The sequence below is a fragment of the Melopsittacus undulatus genome, chromosome 11, assembly GCF_012275295.1.
Source record: "Melopsittacus undulatus isolate bMelUnd1 chromosome 11, bMelUnd1.mat.Z, whole genome shotgun sequence".
In the NCBI taxonomy this organism is placed as follows: domain Eukaryota; kingdom Metazoa; phylum Chordata; class Aves; order Psittaciformes; family Psittaculidae; genus Melopsittacus; species Melopsittacus undulatus.
The window spans coordinates 14,694,647-14,716,370 of NC_047537.1; the positions used below are offsets into that span (position 1 = coordinate 14,694,647).

General features: G+C 43.0%; 2 protein-coding genes across 6 annotated transcripts in view; one reads left to right on the forward strand and one right to left on the reverse strand.

The window, feature by feature from the left end:
* Positions 1-7,903: 7,903 nt before the first annotated feature.
* UTP18 (UTP18 small subunit processome component) lies at positions 7,904-17,413 on the reverse strand. Its single transcript, XM_005144331.3, has 14 exons — positions 17,065-17,413; positions 16,773-16,900; positions 16,572-16,667; positions 15,350-15,429; positions 14,987-15,072; positions 14,261-14,386; positions 13,692-13,866; positions 13,258-13,358; positions 12,507-12,597; positions 12,066-12,189; positions 10,136-10,310; positions 9,391-9,533; positions 8,685-8,744; positions 7,904-8,045 (listed from the first exon to the last, which is right to left on the reverse strand). The coding sequence occupies exons 1-13, from the start codon at positions 17,383-17,385 to the stop codon at positions 8,720-8,722; spliced, it is 1,671 nt and encodes a 556-aa protein (XP_005144388.3). The 5' UTR covers positions 17,386-17,413; the 3' UTR covers positions 7,904-8,045; positions 8,685-8,719.
* A 502-nt stretch (positions 17,414-17,915) lies between these two features.
* MBTD1 (mbt domain containing 1) overlaps positions 17,916-21,724 on the forward strand; it is a 32,520-nt gene continuing 28,711 nt past the window's right edge. For 2 of the 5 annotated variants that reach the window (XM_034067443.1, XM_034067444.1), the window contains exons 1-2: positions 17,916-18,091; positions 19,933-20,121. Coding sequence is in view for 2 of the 5 variants with exons in the window: in XM_034067441.1 (XP_033923332.1) it covers positions 18,071-18,091 (21 nt within the window). In the remaining 3 variants the exon portion in view is untranslated. Of the gene's footprint in view, positions 18,092-19,182; positions 19,599-19,932; positions 20,122-21,724 lie in introns of those variants that run through there. The other 3 variants (XM_034067441.1, XM_034067442.1, XM_031044821.2) reach the window with 2 other exon arrangements.

Sequence of the window (21,724 nt, forward strand, 5' to 3'; positions counted from 1 at the left end):
AGGCTGTGCTGCGAGCAGCCCGGCTCTGCGATGTGCAAGTGTCGGACTTGGGACAGGAGACTCCTTCACTGACATTGTCCTGTCTCCAACACGGCATCTCCAGACAGTTCTGCACAGTCATGGGGTCATCACAGGGTCCCAGACTGGGGGGACCTGGAGGATAACAGGGTCCAGCCTTTCTCGGTGAAGCACGGAATCATCATAGAATGGTTTACGTTGAAGGGGCCTTAAAGCTCCTCCAGCTCCAACCTCTGCCACGGGCAGGGACCCCTTCCACTGGAGCAGCTGCTCCAAGCCCCTGTGTCCAACCTGGCCTTGAACCCTGCCAGGGATGGGGCAGCCACAGCTCCTCTGGGCACCCTGTGCCAGCGCCTCAGCACCCTCCCAGGGAAGAGCTTCTGCCTAAGAGCTCATCTCAGTCTCCCCTCTGTCAGCATGACCCAGACTCAATGGCCCAGCACCCTGCCCACTTGAATCTTAAGTGTATCCAGTGCTGGGGAGTCCACTGCTTCCTTGGGGAGATTATTCCCATGGCTGCTTGTTCTCAGTGTGAAAAACTTCCCCCTTGCATCCAGCAGAATCTCCCCAGCAGTAACTTGTCCCCATCACCCCTCCACTTTTCCATGGGACTCCTCACAAAAAGGGAGTCTCCATCTTCTTTGTAGCCACCCTCTTAATACCTGGGAACTCCTTGCCTTGGAATTGTCTCTGTCTCCTCAGCTCTGCATCCTGGCATGCACTCACAGCCTGGCAAGCTCAGCACAACTGCAGGGAACTCTATGCACATTGGGGTGCCCACTGCCCCCCCTCGCAGCACTTTGGGAGCACTTACATCCACCCCATGCTTCATCACATCCCTCCTGGCTCTTCAGCTGTGGGAGCAGAGGCCAAACATTTGTGTCAAATCCTCAGTGCCCACTCTCAGCTGCCCAGCAGCTGAGTGAGTAGAGCATGAATAAAACCTACCTGTAATATCATCATGTGCTTCCCAAGAGCATGTGCTCTGGCTCTGTCCTTGACAGCAAAGTTTCATTTACTATCAAAATGCAGAAAAACTAGAAGTAGAGAGAACTAATGAACCAATGACATCCTCATCAGGAACATAATCTTATAATGAAGAAGCCCCATTAAAAACACTGGCTAACTTCACACAGAGTTATAAGTGTTAACAGCAATTATGTGCCTCTTATTTTCACATTAAGAGCACTGGCTGAGCCAGAGACTTGCTGCGGTCTTTTTAGTAGGGTCTTCTTTGAGTCTGCCTGAGAGCAAGGGAGATGTTCCCAAAGGGCTGATTGAAGGAAAGGCAGAAAAGCTCAGAAGAGCAACCTGTGAGTTTTAGGACTCCCTAAAGCATTAGGCTACAGCAGCCAGAGGCCTCACTGGTTTTACATAAGTAATAAGCTAGACCTACCCCTAGAACCACACCAGACCTGCAATCCCAGCTTTGTATCTATCAGTCATCTGCTAAAATGCTAAATTACTGGCTACCAGAGACACCTAGTGCCCAGAAACTTGCATCCTCTAAACAGTAGAAGAAAAATGAGGCTTTCCCCCTCCTTCAGCATCTTCCCCACATTGAGCTTCTGCCTTGCCATACAACACATCCGTGGTCCTCATTACATAGAAAAGCACCCAAATAATGTCCTGTTGCATTCAACCAGGATAACAGAAGCTCTTACATAGCAAGAGCAAAGGCTGCTTCTGTCTGCTGAGCCATGCAAGGAGTGCTTGGCCAGCACAGAGGGCAGTGGTTCCTCTTCTTGCAGAGCTCTTCAGCAGAAACACATCAATTACTGCAGTTCAAACTGGATAAAATCATCCAGATCTGGGAAGTGGGGTACCTGAGGCTTGACCTCTTCATTAATTTATTGAATGTGCTTCACCTTCCTTTGTTCTTGATGATGTTTTGCATAAGCACACACAGGTTTCTGAGCTAAAAATGTGTCTGAAAATGTTAGATTTACTCTCTACAACTAAAATACCAAATCAGCTAAGCCCACTTCAGAGATACATACCCTATCAGGGCTCAGACACCCACTCATTTATTATTCCATTTGGAAAACCTTACATAGTACTCAGATTGTCTCCCTCTGGGGGGAATCAGCATGTGGCAGGAGCAGGAGTAAAGCATTAAAAGCATTCAAGTGAAGCTCTGTTCCACTGTTTTAATTGCTTTGAGGTGAAGACATGATTTGCTGGAGGATATATTTAAACAAATCACTGAGCTACTGTGGCTATATTAAATTTAAAGGCCCAAAAATGCAGTTTCCAGAATCATCTCAGCTTTTTTCTGGATAGAGGTAGGAGTATACTGAATATACAGCACGCTTCTGCATATCTCATAACGAGACATTTGTTTCCTAAAGACACCCTGAGTTCAGATAAGCAAAATAGCATTGAGAAACTATTTCAGCAATAGATACAGCACTGACTGCACGGTTCTGCACACTGTTTCAATTCGTCATTCAAGCCTTGTGTAGTGCACAGATGTAGCCTGCAGAAATCATCACAGATTAAGACTCCCATAGACTGCTTCTTCTTGATGTTTTGCTAAGTGCTGAGCAATCTCTCTGCTGTTAAGGATGTCATGGCCCCTTATTATCAGCCCCACTCCCTACATCACTGGAATTCACTTTATTGACAAGAAACCAGCCAGCTAAAGAGACTCTTTAAGGCTTTGTGTAAAAATTTACTTTCCAGAGATGGAGAAATTTATTCCATCTCTTAAAGGCTTTACTTCAAGTCCCTCAGAGTGAGTCAAGACAAATAGTCACAAAGCATTCAGGACTGTGGACAAAAGCCACAGTGGAAAAGCAGCTCTAGCATTATTTTTCTGCATCAATTTCCACTTTTGTAAGAGGAGGATCTTCACAGAAACTTGCCAAAGCTGACAGATTTAGTTAGAAATACCAATACAAATGTCAGCTCCCACAGAACTAGTATTCTTCACAACAGTCTAAATACCGTATTCATCAGCAAAGTATCTGGGGAAATAGAACAGAAGGGTAAATGAATGAAACACCTTAAGCATCATTCAAGAACTACAGACTAGTAACAAAGGAAACAGCAGGTGTGCATGCAAGGACTGAAGGAGGCATGGTCTTCAGTGAGACAAGCTGATCTAGTGTTTGAAAGAAGTAAGAAGAAGAAACTAAACTGAAATACCCACTTCTGATTCAGCATGTAGCTCATTCCACCTCTTTCCCCCCAACCCATGAGATGAGCATGATTTCTTGCCTTAATAAAGCCCTTCTGCATCTTCAGACTGAAGGGACTGTAGGTACCAATGATGATCGTCAAAGAATATATGAAGAGTTTTCCATAGCTTTGCCCTGCTGGGCTTCAGGACACTGATTTATGTAGCGCCTTCATTACAAGACCATCAAGTGGACATTGTACCTGCTGTAAGTACAAATTGCTATTATGTTAAGCAAAATAGCAGTTCCTCTTCTGACCACAGCGACTTGCACCTCTGCTTAGCCTGCCTCTATGATGCCTTCTATGCAAACACTTGGAGGAATGTGAGAAACAGATCCAGCTTCACAGGCGATAAGTGTGAAGCTGCAGCATTGCCTCTAAAGCTACAAGGAAGATACCTAATCCCCATCCTACAGTGGGAAAAGGTTCTGTTTGCAGTCCTGAACTTCAAAAGGCTTTCAAATCTCCAACAGCTGAGGCTTACCCCAAAGTCTGTCTGGGAAGTTTAACTATGTAAAGTTTAACATGATTTGCCCCTGTTTATTACTGAATTCTTCAGTATCCTTGGAGTAAGGCATTTGCTACCAGGGCTGATGTCACATCATTTAAACCAAGAATAGGAGTCCCAAAAGAGTTTTCCAGTCAACTGGAAACTGCATTCAGGCTTGGCCTCTTCTGTAAGTGAAACCTGCACTTGAGGGATCCCAGGCACAGCCTCTATCCGTTCTCCACAACTATGCTAGAGAAGTCATGACATCCAATTCTAACAGCTCAAGACAAGTGTAAGGACAGGAAATCAGCATTGCTCAGGCAAACAGGGTACTTTTTTTCAAGGAAAAAAAACTTGACTTGGAGACTTGCTCAATTTTGGCCAAGTATCTGTTCATGGAACTCAATCTTTGACAGCAACTAATCTTAATTGGTACACATCACTTTTTTCTATAGCTTCATCTCAATACATACACACAGCTGAAACACTGCAGCCCAAAGTGGTTTGAGAACTGCCAGCCCACAAGTCCCTCCATAGTTATTATCAGCAGCTTGGGGGCCTGATTCTGCTAGGTGAATTTATGCAGATGGAAGACTGGTTTGTGTCAATGTAAGTATTTTTACATGCATTAAAAACTGTCACACACAAAATTAGCTTATACAAATTGGTCTCTTACTCACAAATCCCTTGTCATTTTCCTATTATATGTATACTGCACTGGGATTTGCAGACAGAAGTTACTCAGTCTTCATAAAAATGATGTTTTCAAAGATCTTAAACTGAAATTCAACTCCCCCAGTTCCTAACCATGTAAATCTGCTAAAAACATCTTGCTAGGCTTAACTGCTTAAGTCAATCGCAATTCAACAGAAACTGACTGAAAATACCATAGGATATACACTAAACTCACTAGAAATACAGATCCCTGATCTTCTGACAGGGCAGAATAGCAGCCATGGGTAGCAGTTATAAGTAAGGGCTCTTGCATTGTGCTTCCAAAGTCCCCTCTGCTCCAACTCTTCCATCTGTTTAAACATAATAAAACACTCAATACTGCACACACAAAATGGAAGTCACATATGGCAGGCAACCTTATGTGCAAAATACAGCACTGTGAAGACTGAGATCTCAGGCATTTTCCAATCTCTATTATGAAAACCAAATCATATTGCAGCCATTTCCAAGTGTCTGATCAGCTTCTGAGATTTCATTCAGGGTAAGGGATCTCAAAATACTTTAATAAAATGGACAACTTCCAGAGTTTTAACCACTGGAAGAAATTACACAGATGTGGACTGCCTCAAAGTGTCCCAAAATGGGTTAGACTATATTGCCATCTCCCTGGGACACATAGGACATAACCATCTAAGGACCAAAGAAATGTCTGTTCCAGAAAGAACAATCATTGTTCCATAGTTTCAACAGAAGAAACCTAAATAATGACAGTAATGCGTCATGAAGAGCCCAGTACATCCCTACTGCTGGTTATCCAAAGGGAAATGCAGCACAAATACAGCAGAATGCAATGCAAGAGGAAGTGATGGTGTGGTGAGCTGGATAGCACCTAAACTCCTGGAAGCATGGGACAGTGGTACCAGCAGGTTTTACCCTGTACAGACTTATTTCAGATGCCCTCTAAAAAGCTTTGCATCCTCTTCTTAGATGTTAGAATTACAGCAAAAAAAGCAATTTCAAGGATCACCAGAGGCCTTCAAGAAACACCCTTAGGCAAAAAAACAGCTTCTTTTCAGGGTGTGCTACAACTGCCACATCCACTACATGGGTTCAGCACCACATCCAAAGAGGAGAATCCCATTTGCTGTCTGATCAGCAAACCCTACACAGTTGAAACAGTTCTGCATGGAAGAGACTTACAGAACCAGAACTTCCTGGTAACTGGGAGTGCAGCAATCCTGGATATTGAACGAGACATGGGACACAAAAATCATTCGGGCCTTTAAGAACTTGCTAAACCCCCTGCACCACAAACAGCTCTGAGACAGGAGCAGGGTCTAACAGACTCAAGACACCCTGAGCAGCAAACCCAATGAGCTCCTAAACCAGTGTTACTTTAAAATTTCATAATGCACTTTTTTCTTCTTGGTGGTTTCCTTTCCAAGCACTAACCAGACTAATTTTATTTAGCTTGCAAAATCGGACAAGATCACAGCCTGAAGGGGAAAGGCTGCCGTGATAAATATTTAATGGCCTACATCAATAAAATTCATTTTGCCAAGGAGAACGGAAGGAGAAGCTGAGAAATAATTCATTAAAAGAACCTCGGCTTAGCAATGCCAGAAAAAAGCCAGGCTAGAAAAAAAAGGAATTACATACAAAGAGATTTTATATAGGTCAGAAGCTTAAGTACTCTTAACACAGGGCAAATTGATAAAGAGCAGAGCTTCTCAGAATGAAGTACTGTGATATGTACACTTAATAGTAATTCATCCTATTGAAAACTAATATCCCTGGATCCACTAGTAACAGTTTCAACTTCTTGCTGTTGGTGAGGTTGGATGATATGAATACTTTTCATCATCCAACCTAAGACCTGCTTAGTACATGAACATTATACTGCCTAAAATCCATTAAGAAACACAACAGGCACCTTGAAGTGTCTTTTACTTCTGAAGGCAACAGTCTCCCCTATTTTATATTGGATGGGGCCGTAAATTCTGTCTTCCAGAAGACGAAAATGCAACAGCAAGAATTAAGGTATTTAGTACAAAGCTTAAACATTCTTGTTCTGCAGTGCTCCCCATACCTCAGTGCAGAGCTGTGTATCTGCAACTTACAGCATAGAATTTGCAAGAAGAATTGGTTAATCCCTCTTTCCTGCCTGCCAGTATTTGAAACCATTTGCAGTGATACAAGGAGTATGCACCACCTCTTCCATTTACTCTCCTGCTCCATCCCATCCGGACCTCTGACAACCAGCGGTCAGCACAATGGGTAAGGTAGAACACCAGAAACAGTTGTGTTTATGTTAAGTAAACAAACCCAGGAACACATTATTTCAAATTCCAATTCTACATCTGCCAGTGACTTCCTATATGGCTTTGAAGCACTAGATTTGGGATTACTTTTTTATTGGGTAAACTGGAGAAGCACATACTGTGCAAACAGCAGCAGAGTCTCAGGACAAGCCGATTACATGGTAATAAAATACTCCACAACTGCTTCAGCGAGATATGGTTAGAGACAGCCCATTTTAAAACCTACACTTCTATTTAAAATAATTTAAGAGTTTTGTGGGGGAATTCATGTTACTTAAACCTCCAAATGGTGAAATACAAAGATTATTTTAAAAAGGCAAATTGTGTCAATAACCACAACCAAAACTTCACTCCTCAGCAGTGCTGGCACAGGACAAACTGCTCAGCATCATGAAGCAGTCAAGTCTCCACGTAAGTGGTTAAGGGCTGCCCTCTAGTGAAGGCATAAAACGGTTTCAGCATCTTGGCTCTTGGATGCCACTGTCCAAAAAGCTCCCTCCTGAAGTGGACAGACATTAGTCACAACTTATTCTCGAAGCAGGATTTTCATTGTAGCAGATTACTTACCAACTTTTGGTTCACATATTAAAAATATAAAAGAGGTAGCCACTTCAGGACCAAAATGATCAGAAGCATTGTATCTGGCAGTTGATGAAGACCCAGCAACATGGGCTGCAAAGCAGTCCTTGCTAGGTGATCCTAATGGTATCAGAATTTCACAACTGATTTACAAATGAAGCATGATGGATACTCAGGATGCTTTGCTTTCACAGAAAGAACGGGGTCTTCCTTAGGAATGAATTCCATGTTACATACCAGTTGTTTTGTGACTCTTTAAGAGGCACAACTGAGCGTGGTGTTGCTCACATTTTAGTTTAGGCTGGCTTTAGGCTATAGCTGGCCCAGTAAGTCGAGCTGAACTACATCACCAGCATCACCAGGGCTTCATATTAATTTGCTCCTCCAGCCTGCAAAATACTTTTCCAACCCAACCTCAAATGAATGCAGCTGATGGAAAAGCTCAAGGTGAACACATGGAGCACAGGTTACAGTTTACACAGAAGTCAATGTTTTCTGTTTCAGCACTGGAATACTTCATATGCTTATAATAACTGAAGACATTGAAGTATTTCTTTTAAGCATTAAGCTTGAATGCCAACCATTAAAATCTACTTGCTTACACAAAATACTGGAAGAAGTTGAAACAACTTGCCTGAAAATTTATCAGGTACATTTATTAAGGAAAAACATTCAAAAAAGCCATGTTCTATTAATACTATTTTTTTTAGCTTCCATATAAAATAAAAAAATAACTTGTTTGATTTTGCCAGCACACTTGTATCTGCAGGTTACAACACCTAGGGAAAGATGAGTACAGAGAATTTAGTTAGTTATCTTCCAGTTAGCCATCGCAACATTTTACGCAAGCTTAACAAGCAGAAGACCTGCTTCCAGTCTGACTGAGTTTAGCTTTCAATCATGAACACATTTTTGGGTCTAACAGAACTACTGTATTACTGTCAAGGCTCCAGATCTTTCCAGTTTCCCAAGAAGAGGTTAAGGTGTACAATAAAATCCTGTCTGCACACAAACTATGATTCAAACTTCAGTAATTCATGTAACCTAAGTGGGAAAATGAGTGTGGTCTCATGACTTTGTAATAGGATCAAGCCAAGTATTTTCCAGCCTACAGCTGTTTTTAACAACAGTGCCTATGAGTTTGATTTAAATGTTAAGATTTCTAATACTGTTATCAGCAGGACTGAGCAGCAGTTTAGTTGAACTACCAACTCCCTGTAGAAGTATTATTGGAAGCAGAGATTGAGAAGGCAAGCCTGACTCTTGCCCACCATGTGGAGCCTCCTCCATGAGTGATCCAGACAGAACAGTTTCAAATTACACAGGATTAAGAAATTCTTCCTGCCAGCTATAAAGGAGTGGAGGCAGCAAAATCAAAATAAGGTTCCTCAAGACAATGTTGTCACAGTTGCTTTTACCTCAGTTACTGGTTCATCTTCTGCTGTATCTTCTTTTAAAAATCTGAATAATGTTTCAGCCTTAGGGGGAGAAAAAACCAAACCTGAGACATTTAAAACTTTTCAGTAACCTGTTGAGTGAACAAAATAGCAACAACTTCACTGAGCCTCACCACCACTCACAGGATAGCAGAATGGCTTTTGAGGTTGGCAGGGACCTCTGGATGTCGCCTGGTCCACACCTCTGCTCAAAGCAGGGCAAGAGACAGCTGCCCTGGGCCATGTTCAGATGGCTTTTGAGTAACTCCAAGGATGGAGTCTCCACAGCCTGAGCAATATGCACCCCCATTCAGCCACCCTCCCTCCAATGATGCTCTTCAATCTGCCTTTACAACTGGAACAAAGCGATGGCACAAATGTTAACGCTGAAGCACAGATCATCTTTTAATCCTCTGAACTGTTTTCTCATGGAGAGAGCACCCAGTGTCTGCCTTTCTGCATCCTATTAATTTCAGAAAGGGACAATGACTGGTAGGGATGTCTACAGCAGTATCTTATATTCAGACAAACAAGCCTCATCCTCCAGAAGGAAAAGCCAGCGCTGCACTCAGTAAAGTCACCAGGTAAAATTCAGTTCATTCGTCAAACCTTATCTACGAGTCATCTGCCCCACCTTACAAAATATAACCGTGTTATCGGGGATTAATGAACCTAACTTAGTACATACCTAAATAACAAAGCTTTGCCTTTGTTATTTGCTATAGAGAAATAGCCACTTCTGGGAGAAAAGTCCATAGATTGAGCAAGATAAATCTGTTTTCTTCTGAACACTGGGAAGTTTGAGAATACAGTATATGAAGGAATGTGTACCTATTAAGAAACAGGTCATTAGTTATAACAATCAGAAAAAAAAGCCACTAAAATTATATTAAAGTACACATTTAAAATTGAAGATCAATGTTAAGTTCAAATGTTCAGTTACATCCCTATCCTATCTCTATTCTAGAGAAAAGGTGCAGGGAACACGTTACGAAGCCAGTTATTACAACTCATGTATTTTTAATTACATTTAAGCAGTAAAATAGGCTTCCAAACCCTCAGATTAATTCAATAGTTCCACTGTTGGCCGGAATTCTGACAAGGATGGCAAAATTTTGAATAAGCTTTGGAAAACAACACACAGCTAACAGCTGCTGGAAATTCACGTTTTATGCTGAGCTCTATTTACACCACTGAAATAAAGGCATTTTAAGAAGGGAAAAAAACAGAAGGGAAACTACACCATGTTATTTTCAGAACAACTTCCCTGAAAAAAAATACTTCCTTATAAATGTAAGGTATCTTGTGCATGAACTGATCCGCTCTGTCTAGCAAACTGCGCAGTCTACGCCTCTGCTCAGTATCAGTTTCATCATGTCACCAGTAACATTTCTGATCAAGATAGAGAAAGCTCGCACTAAAGCTGCACATACCAGTTTGACAGCCTCATCAGTTTCACGGGAAGCCACTGCCAGGATTTCCGTGGTGGGATTGAAGGCCACACATGTAGCAGATGTAACGAGGTTCATTATGGCTTTGACTGGCTTAGGACGCTGTTCTTTGAGACAGCCATCGGTAGTATATAAATTTACAACTCCAGAAGATGAACTACAGAAAGAAATTAACAAAGACTCTACCAAGAAGCCACATTTACAGTACATACTACCTTATTATTTATAGTCACATATCCAATCATCTACTTAAGTTTGTAATGGTATTTTGTGTGGATCTTGATTTTGCTTTGGAGCTTATAACAGTATTTAAGTGGAGTTTATATTTGGGATTCTTATTTATTTATAAAGACACATTGCCATCAAGAGGGACCTTGACACACTTGTGAAGTGGGCTGATGCCAACCTCATGGAGTTTAACTATGCCAAGTGCAAGGTCCTACATCTGGGTCGGAGCAATCCCTGGCACAGCTACAGGTTGGGCAATAAGGAAATTCAGAGCAGCCCTGCAGAGAAGGACTTGGGGATGTTGGTTGATGAGAAAATGAACATGAGACAGCAGTGTGCACCCACAGCCCAGAAAGCAACCATATCCTGGGCTGCATCAAAAGGAGCATGACCAGCAGGTCAAAGGAGGTGATCCTGCCCCTCTACTCTGCTCTCGTGAGACCTCACTTGAAGCATTGTGTGCAGTTCTGGTGTCCTCAGCATAAAAAGGACATGGAACTGTTAGAACAAGTCCAGAGGAGGCCATGAGGATGATCAGGGTCTGGAGCACCTCCTCTATGAAGATTTGAATTTAAAAGAATCTTTAAATGAAGATTAAGAAACCACTTAAGAAATAAGAATGATTTAAAAGAATCTATGAAGGTTGAGAAAGGTGGAGTTGTTCAGCCTGGAGAAGAGAAGACTGCGTGGAGACCGCAGAGCAGCTTCCAGTGTCTGAATGGGGCCTACAGGGGTGCTGGTGAGGGACTCTTCATTAGGGACTGTAGGGATAGGACGAGGGGTAACGGGTTGAAACTTAAACAGCAGAGGTTTAGATTGGATATAAGGAAGAAGCTCTTTACTGTAAGGGTGGTGAGGCACTGGAATGGGTTGCCCAGGGAGGTTGTGAATGCTCCATCCCTGGCAGTGTTCAAGGACAGGTTGGATAAAGCCTTGGGTGCCATGGTTTAGTGTGAGGTGTCCCTGCCCATGGCAGGGGGGTTGGAACTGGATGATCTTAAGCTCCTTTCCAACCCTATTCTATGATTCTATGCTTAAGTGTGGAGAGCTTTGATAAAGCCCATCTCTTACACAGCATCAATTCAAAGCAATGAGAGCTCAGTATCAAAAGACTCTGAAAGATTCAAGCTTTTGATATTTTTTTAATACCCTCTAAAGTTCACTTAAAATTCCTCTTCTACAGTGGGCTAAGAAAATGTGTGCTAGTTTGATTTAAAAGAATCCATGCACTAGCTGAATCTTGGTAAGTACACGTGGGAAAACACTTTCAAGCTTGTGGCTTTGAGTTGAAGCATTATTTTAAATGCTAAAACGCTATCTCACAGAAGCCAAATTAGGAGCCTAGAAAAGAGAACTAGAAAAGGGGGAAGAGCTTCAATCAACATTTGTACTACAGAATTTGTGATTTCAGTCAGTATGATTTCAAAATTAGCTTCTAAACCCATAGATGGCAACAGTAATACATTAGGAATGACACTGGTGGTGTGTGTTATGGCATTTTAGATATACACAGAACAAATTAGGTTATTATCATAAAAGAGGCAATACTCATCTATATACCTCTACTCTGACCTTATTAAAACCAAACTTCTTTCATGTTCCCACACTCTCACCAGTCACCAGTAAGTTTACTGAAGAACTTCTAAATGAGATAGGAGGAAGTTGTCAAATCTATGTCACTTACCCACATGCCACATACTGGTTATTTCTTGAAAGAGCGATGCACTTCCCTTCCAAAGAGCCTTCATCTTCAAATTTGTGTAGACACTTTCTGCTTCTCACATCCCAGATGAAAACCTCGCCTTCCTCTGGTTGCAGAACAAAGTAGATCACAGAAACCACAGATAGAGAACACATTAATTGTCTACTTCGTTATAATGAATTTTATTAGATGACAACTATGATCTCATTTACAACTATCAAATACAAGGTGTTTAAAGAAACAAAACCAAAAAACTAAAGGCATACTAAAATAGTTAATGATTATTTAATGACTGATCATTTGGTTGTATTCTTAGGCCAGATACAGGCATAGCCTTTTAACCATCTTTGTAAAATAATGACTTAGAATAAGTTATGCAACTTAAATAGGATTATGATTAGTGATGTTAGAGAGAATACTTACTTGAATAGCTATATACTTTACTGCTGTCTGGAGTGAAAGCTGATGCGGTGCATCTTCCATTTACTTTCATAGTGCTGATCAGTTCCTTTGTCTACAGGATGAACAACAATGGTAATAACGATTCTACCAAAAATCTGTAGTAAAGCTGCTGCCATACTCCTGTCCCACAAAAATACTGAGTTAGCTACACTGACATTAAAAGAACAACATCAACATTTTCAGTGCCTAAAGACCAGAGCACAAGCCCATGGTCAAGAGTCCACACTCAATTTGTGATTGCTCTACTACAGAACTGAGCATCCTTTTTGAGAAGTATTTTTCTTACTAAAAGTTTAAGACGAAACCAGCTGTCATCGTATGGCATTTTGAAATTGAACTGAAGAAATTCTCTATGCATTATGAATCACAGTAGGTGGTGTGATTCATGAACACAGTACACCAGCATGCACTAGCGCTGCTCCCTGAAAAGCAGTCATATTTCTCCCACCCTCAGCTGCCTGTTTCCATGCTGACACCATTCCTTTTGCCAGCACAGTGTTCACGCAAGCAGCTGACATACAACACTGACATAAACTGTTCCCAGTGATAGCTTAAAAACCTGTCAAACTCTGGCCTTAGCTCCATACCTTAGTCTCATACCTTTGTTTTTACCAAGCACTAAATCGCTTTTAAGATTAAACATAACTCATCAGATTCAAGAGGGGAAAAATACCAAGGAACTGAAGCTACATGAACCATGAAGAGAAACTACCTTCATTGACAACAAGTGAAGGTAACCTGAAGTTCCAGTTACAAGCATAAATGATCCATCTGGAGAGAGTTCGAAGCTTCTGAGGAATCTTTCCTCCACACCTTTAAAAAGAGATTCAGAACTTCAAATGGGCATAATTTATTCTTTTTCCTCAACATTCAAAGGTACAATGCATATGAATAAGACTGCTTCAGCTTTTCATTTCTGCAGCACACTGTCACAGTAAAGCTACAACTCAACTTTGTTTATGTGTGACAACTGGCTTTTAATATCCCATATTAAAGCTGCAGGTACATGAGTACAGATCCCTGAAGACAAGTTGAAAATACAACCTCCAACAATTCACTGCATTTCCTTTTAAAGCCAATTTGTATCCATCTCTATTTGAGACAGCTTCAACTACGCCCAGACTCTTACAGCACTATGAAACGTACCTCTTACTTTCTGAATAGGAATGATGTTTCCACTCATCATGTCATACACAAAGAACATTCTGTGGTGAGTACCAGTGGCTATAACATGTTCTCCATCAACACTGAAGCAAGCCTTATAAATTGGAAAACTCTCTAAGTAGATGCTCTGTATTTTTGGATTCTTTATACCATCAACCTTCAAAAACAAACAGATCCTATTAAGGAACATGCCAAATACTTCTGCATAGAAAATTCGTATCAACTAGCCAGTACAAGAGACTTAAACAGTAAGAGATAGACCAGTTTGAAGCATTAATCTCTTCCTCTGTTCTCAATCTACAAATAACCTGGCTCTAGCTCTTCACCCTATATACCAGGCACTCCCAGCCTTCCTGGATGTATTTCGTACCTCTTACCCTTCCCTGTCTTGCACAGGCTTTAGTAAAATAATCACTTCTATTGTGCTTCTCCAATGGAAATATTTACATTGCATTGTTCTTTCCTGCTGCCCCTTTGGCTACTTCAGATATACTTATAAAAAAAGTTCCATATTAGAGGTCATTTATATCCTATAGATTGAAATTTTTCACCTGAAAGAGCGACACGGATCGATCATGTCCAGCAGTCATAACTACTTGAGCAGATGGATGAAACTGCACAGTTGCCAGTCTTCCATTAGCAAAACGTTCCTGATTAGCAGGCAAGCAGATCCCCATCTGAAACACAGAGCAAGCAGTTGAAACAATCCCATACAACTGACATTCTTGCTTATGCTGGTGAACAGCAAGTTTAATTGTCCTTTATTCTGCAAGAGCAAGATCTCAAACCCTGAACTTTTTGACAGCGCAAGTAGAACATAGACAAAGCTGCTTCAATGCAGCAGTGTAGACATAAGATGAACTAGCCAGCTGCTCTACTGACTTTGAAATTAACAGTCTGTGTAAAACTGTGTCTGAAATAGCTGCAGGAAACAGCTGTACTTAAGAAGCACTCACTTAAAGCTGTCATTTCTCAAAGGCCATTTCAAAAGCCTCATAGTTGTAAGATAATGATACCCCTCCTATACAGAAATTAAAATCCTACAAGATGCTACTTTAGAGTACATAATTCTCATGTCAAACAACACATCTCAATTTGTTTCATGCTTCCATGATATGATCTGTTCAATCTGTCAAATTATTCACCCTCCAGGGCTTCCAGTCACAGAAACAAAGAAGAAATTCACACAATCACAAATTCTAGCGCTCAAATACCAACAAGAAGCCAAAGCATGCATACGAGTCAAACTGAAGTAGAAAGATGAGGCTTGCCTTTACCTTCAAAATACCTTTTGGCAGGGACTCTGAATTTGTCACAAAATTGCCAGTCCTGCGTAGCAGATCATCATCTTCATCACTCTCACCTCATAAAAACAAAGAGCATTGAACATTCCCAAATCTTTGTTTGCAAAGTCAAGCCATCATCATAGCATTGATCAGACTAAATCCAAAAACACTCCCACATTAAAACCTAGAAATTCCTTACAGAAACAAATTAAATCAAAGCACACCGAAGGAATAAAGCTGACTTTTGCAGCATATTAGCACACTACTGAAACTGAGAAAACATGAAAATAATTATTTAAGCTGAATAGGAAAACACAGCAACACTTATTAGAGTAGTAATGGATTTATATTTACTATCACTTGAAGTCTTTTTGGATTTCTTCCTGTTTTCCAAGTCAGCCCAGGCAGGAACTCCTCCCATAGCTCGCTGAAACCTAGCGAGAGAAGGGTGAAGGGGTAAAAAGGAAAAAGAACTTTTTTGAGAAAGTAATTTCCTTCTATGTGTTAAGTACTTACAAGATGTACAATTCGCAGCATCATTTGCATTTGCAACACTATACAAGTTTGCTAGAATTTCACTCAGCTTTCTGTGTTTTGCTGACTTCTTACGTGTGAAACTAAAGCAAAACTGGTACCAACCATTTAAGCGCTCTTCTCTGGAGTGATACATGCTAATACCATGACAACCCATACACATCTACTTTGCTATTCCTATTTCAGCTCATTCTTATACACCATACTAAGGGAGCATTTTCAATCAGACTATTTACAATACAGTGTATCACTACAACAAACTTTGGTGTAACTCCCTAGAAGACAAATTAGTTTGTGCTCCTCTCCTAAAACAAGTATTAAACTAGTTAGCTTAGGCAACACGAATGCATATTTTATTCACTATTCTTAATATTAGTTTGGAATTGCAAGCACTGCAGATACTGGAAGTAGCACTAGCTTTAATCAGGGCATATAAATACAAGCAGGTAAAGAAGAAAGTGACTTTGAACAAGGCCAAATGCAAGGTCTAGCACCTGGGTTCAGGGCAATCCCAAACTTAACTATAGGCTGGGCAGAGACTGGATTGAGAGCAGCCATAAGGACTTGGGGATGCTGGCTGACAAGAAGCTCAACATAAGCCAGCAGTGCACACCTGCAGAACAGAAAGTCAACCATATGCTGGGCTGCATCAAACAAATCAAAACATCCCCAGCAGGCTGAAGGAGAGGATTCTCCCCCTCTACTCCACCCTCATGTGACCCCAAGTGCAGTCCTGCACCCACCTCTGGGGCCTCCAACACACCAGATGAGGGCATAAAGATGCTGCAAAGGCTGGAGCAGCTCTGCTCTGGAGACAGGCTGAAAGAGGTGGGCTTGTTCAGCCTGGAGAAGAGAAGGCTCTGGGGAGACTTTGTAACAGTCTCCCAATACCTAAATGGGGCCTACAAGAAACCTGGGAAAAGACTTTTTACAAGGGCCTGCAGGGACAGGTCCAACCCAAAACCTCCAACCCAAACCATTCCAAAGGCTCTATGAATATTTCATAAGCTTATTTCTTATTAATAAAATTAACAAAACTCACTGTTCTTCAAGCCTTCTTTTTAGCTTTTTCTTAGTAAGTGTCTTTTCAGCATCACTTTTCATTAAGTCTTTCCTGTACCTATGGGTCATATCAACACTAGAAGGAAAAAACACATAAGAATATGAAGATTACTCAGACTGAAGCTGCTTTCTATTACTCTTAAGTATGACATCCAGTTCTTACCTTCAAACTTGAACTTACTTTTCCTCTGCTTCATCATCTTCATCCACCCAGGCTGGCTTTTTTGTCAGTAAATTACCTTTTGCTTCATTTTCTACTTCTGAATCACTGGAATCCTTCCGGAGAGGTTCCCTCTCTGGAGCATTAAGCTGAAAACAACCAAAGGGGCCATTTTAGCCCAGCTACGAATGGCTACAGGGAGATGCAGAGGGAAGATACAGGACAAAGAGACAGAGAAAACTCCGCAACACGCCGGGTCCGGGCCTCAGGTGAGGCCCGGGAGAAGATCCGCCCTCGGGGCCCCGAGCCCTACCCTCTGAGGGCCAGCCAGGCACTGCAGCAGGTCATCCTCCTCCACGTTGAGACTGTCACCGAACACCAGCTCCTCCAGCTCCCGCTCGGCACCTGACGTGCAGGAGAGCTCCTTCAGGTGCCGGGCTCGGCGAGCCGCCTCCTCGGCCGCCTGCCTGGCCGCCGCCCGCTCAGCTGCTGCAGCCGCCCGGACGCTATCGCTCCTCCGAGTCACCGTTTTATTTGTTTTCGCCGTTTTCTCCATTTTCGCCGTTATTTTCCTGTTACTTTTCTTCCTCGCGGCCGCCGGGCCCGGACGATGCGAACCCATCCCACGCCGCATTGCTGCTCACCGGAACGCGTATCCGCGCGTCACGTGACACTCTTAGCCCCGCTCCCGGGCTGTGATAGGCTCGTACAGCCGCCCCTCCTCAGACCACGTGCTTCCGGACCCGTTCGTCTTCCATAAGGCACAGTCACGTGATCTGTTTTCTTTGCCTTCCTTTCTCCACCCTCCCACTCCGCTTTCCGCGTGACGCGGCCCCCGGCTGGGCCGCTCCATTGCGCGCTCTGAAAGGGTTCCCCCTTCCCGTGTGAAACAACCGCCGCTCACCGGCGGCTCTGCCGCTGCCCTAAGTATTCCGCCGTTCACCAAAAGGCAAAACGAGCCCCAACGGAGCTGCTTTTACCCCCTCAACCTCTGCCCCTGGGCAGAGCTCCCCCCCGTTTCCGAATGGTTTCCCCCAGAGGGCTGTACGGAGGGCGAGGAAGCCCCAAACAGGCTGGAGGCCAATGGTTGCGCGATGTGGGCCGGGCGCCGCGCCTGCGCAGCGCCGCCATGCTAATGTTGTTGATGTTCCGGCGCAGGGAGTTGGGGTTCTTCCTCCGGCGCACTGAGAGGCTGAACTTTGTGGGCCGCCTCCTGCCCCGCCGGGCCCGGCCCCTCGCAGGGGGAGGCGGCAGGCGGAGGGGGCCGAGCCGAGGGGAGGGGGCAGAGGCAGCGGGCGTCTCCTGCCCATGAGGGCCTGATGGAAAACACAAAGGACCTGGTGAGTACCACAGCCCGGGGAGGGGGGGCCGCGCTGAGGGGGCGAGCGGCTCCTGCGGCGCCTGAAGACAGCGGTGGAGGGCAGCCCGAGGGAGCCGGTGCCTGTGCCCGGGATCGGCCGCGGTATCTGTGTGTGAGGGGAGCAGCTCCAGCACCCCCGGTTTGGGGGGGGGGGACGGACGGCGCGGCTCTGTGAGGGGCCGGCGGAGCGCGGCCGTGGAAAGTTGCTTATGGGCAGCCCCGCGGAGCGCAGCCTGCTGCGGAGAGCAGCTGGGGGCTCCTGGGCGCGGTGCGGTGCCCCGGGGTGCAGGGGTAAAGCCGGTCTGTCACCCGCGGAGGGGCCGCGGGCACGTGGGGGCGGGCAGCGGAGCGTCCCCTTTGTTGTGCGGGCGGAGCGCAGCCCCAGCCCCTCGGGCCGCGCTGGGGTTTTTCTCCTCCCTCTCCTGCTTCCTGCCGGCTCTCGGGAGCGACGGGCAAAAGTTTCAGGCAGCCTCCTCCTGAGCGGTTCAGGCGCACTCGGGCTCGGTTCTCGCAGGGATCCGACGAGGTGCTGGCTTTTCAGCGGCTTCTTTCTGTAGATAAAGCCTTTAAGGTTTAGGTTTCCAGTGGTGCTCATTTCAAGTGCTGTAGAGTATCCTTGAATATTAGCACTTAAGAAGTTTAGGGTTGTTTGCATCCAGTTCCCCCCCAGTGTGATTTTAATGACTGTTAGCATCGTGACTTTGTTCTCGGTGTGAGGAGCCGTAAACCCGTGAAACCAGTTTCAGTTTCAGGCTGTTGCTGGGAATGTTTTAAAGTGTAGCAATTTCTGACCAGTGTGGCTTTAAAATGAAGAAGTCCTACTACAAAGTATATGCTGATTATGGTTAGAAACTACTGCGTGTGAAAAAGTAATTCATTTGAAAATAATGATTTAAAATGTGGGTGGCAGCCCTTGTGATTCTTCACATCTAGAAGCAGTTAAAACTGCAGGGCAGTCTTTTGTATATGAAACTAAAATTACTTTGCAGGTTTGAGAACCTGTATTTGCTCATTTGTTGCATTTGTTTATAACAGTCTGGTTTTGCTGGTGAGGAAGGGCAATAAAAATGCTGAGTCCAATCAGGGACATCAGATGGGTACTAAACCAATATACTCCTTTAAGAAGGCCATCAGCTTGGTAGGTTAGCAGTCTCTGCTCGTTGTGTCTGCCTAGGGATCATATTGAGGAAGTGTGGAATGTGAGCTATAGGGAAGCATAGAAGAGATGTGTGCTCTCCTAAGTGGTGGTTATTGTTTATGTCACAAGAATGGTGGTGGTGTTGAGAGCATATAGGCTTGTGTGCAGGACTGTAGACTGAAATTAAGAATTCTCTTCATTGTTGTTCCCTAAAGAAGAATTAGATGACAATGTATACAAAAGTTCCCTCTCCTTGGCTTTCATTTCTCTTACCTTCTAAAATTTGATTCAGTTTTGCAAGGCTTTTGATACCTTCTGCAAAGTACTACTGCATACCTTCATTTCTCAGGTAAGTTTCACTGGGCATGTGTAATGTTTTGCTGAATCTGGCTCTGAGCACATGGAATGAATTCTGGTGTTGAAGACTTTAGTTTTGGGTTGGTGGTGGTTTTTGGGTTGGGGTTTTTTTACATTTAATTAGTTTGCTTTCTTTTGTTTTTATTGGAAACACAGTGTTTAAAGCAAAGTATTTGCCTCTTCCAGATACTCTTGCAAAAGCTTTGTAGAAGCATAATGGAGTTTGTAAAAGATTTTCAGTTTTCTCAGAGCTCAGCTATTTCACATATTAATCATCACCCCCCCTCCAAAATTGCCTGCTAATTTGATATATTTCTTTATGAAAGAGTCTCCCCTCTTGTGTGAAACCCTCTGGGGAAGAGGCTATGGACAAAACCATTGGCAAACAGCAGAAACTGGCTTCAGACAAAATGCTGTCATACATAGCAAATGAAGAGACAGGAAAAAACATTTCTGTAATTTTCCAGCAGAGATTTTACTTATAATAAGAGTGGAAGGCACATTTCCAGATAGAGGTGAGTTGCTTGTATAAAAAAAGTAAGTTTGGTTGGTTCTGATTTCCAGGAATCCCGAGATGTTTAGCTTTGGGTTTTTTTGTTTGTTTGTATTTAATGAAAGCTGAAAGTATGTTTTCTTTAAATTGGTACCATGTTTGAATTTTCCTTTTTTGTCATGCTAAAAGGCACAATTAGATTTCAGTTCCACAGGGGGCAAGCTAGGATTACTACAGTAAATTATTTTGGCCAGTTTATATTCAGAAGAGTTGTAATAAATTAGTTCTCTCGTCTTGTTTCCTTAATGCTGACATCCAGAGCTAAAACTAAGTGTGGAGCATAAAACATTCATGAGCTTTGGAAAACAAAAGCTGTGCATCAGATTTAATACTGACTTGGAAATCCACAATGGGAAATGCACTCTGTGAAGGATATGTGATTAAAGCAAATCTGTCCTATCACAGACCCTTGGCTTGAAGGTTGTGGTGACCTCACTGTTGACCTTGGCCTCAGATACCGTCTGTCCAGACTTCTGTCATTCTTCTGGGGGTTAGAGCTGAGTATAGAAAGTGATGCCCATCTGTATAGGTGCTGGTAGGCCTTTGTTACAGCTCAAGCTGTACTCAAGCTCTAAGTTGTGAATTTCTGAATTCAATCACCAAATGAACTCGGTAGTAACAACAACAATGGGTCTGAGTGGTTTAAAACGTTTCTGTGGCTGTTGTGGATCATCTTGCTTTGGCCAGGATGCACTTACTTGGGCCAGGAGATTTGCATATTTAATAATGTTTTTTTTTTGGTATAGCAAGTTTTCACCTTGAAAACACTTTCTCTTAAATTTTGCCAGTACTTGAGTGTAGTCTTCATCAGGACACTAAAACAATTTCCTGATTAAGTATTTGATGTCTAACTAACACTAAATGGTATTTTGGCTGTGCATTGTTCACCCTTTGTGACCATTTTTTTTTGTGCTGAAAGAGCAGTAGAGAATGTAGGATACAATGTACTGATCAAATTCAGTTGTATCTATATAAGACTATGTGTTAAGAGGGTGAGAAACTAGTTATTTAGAGTTGCCTTCTTGCTTTTAGAGAAACCGGTTTCCTTAAGTATATTCTTTTATCGTGCCATTTGCCTTGTGTAATGGTTAATTAAGAATCTATCTTAAAAATACATTGTTGCCAAGTATTCACAGGGAGGAGAGGAAGAACAGGAAAATGGGAAGTTGGGCAGAATAAGAAAGTAGTTCTTAAGAGTTCCTTTCCCCACCCATCCCTTCAATAAAGAAAAGTATGCAAGAAAACCCCCAAGCAAATAGTGGTACAGGCTCATTTGCCAGTCCTGCTTACCCGGGAGCTTTTATTGCTCTTTAAAAATCTTCCCTGTTGAGGAACTGGTAATCTTACTAGAAGTCTTAGCCAGTATGCCTGAAAGTTTGCCTTGTTCTTTTGTTTGTGCATTGCTTCTGCTTAACATACTGGTAGATTGTGCTAGTGGGGGTTTAGCTGCCACTCTTTTGGTACTAACCAGATACAAGGTTCTGTGTTTTATAAAGTAAGCCAGGTTCTTGCACAAACCCTGTTTTTTCAGACAGGCAGGATGCTATTCCCTCAACTGAGGGACG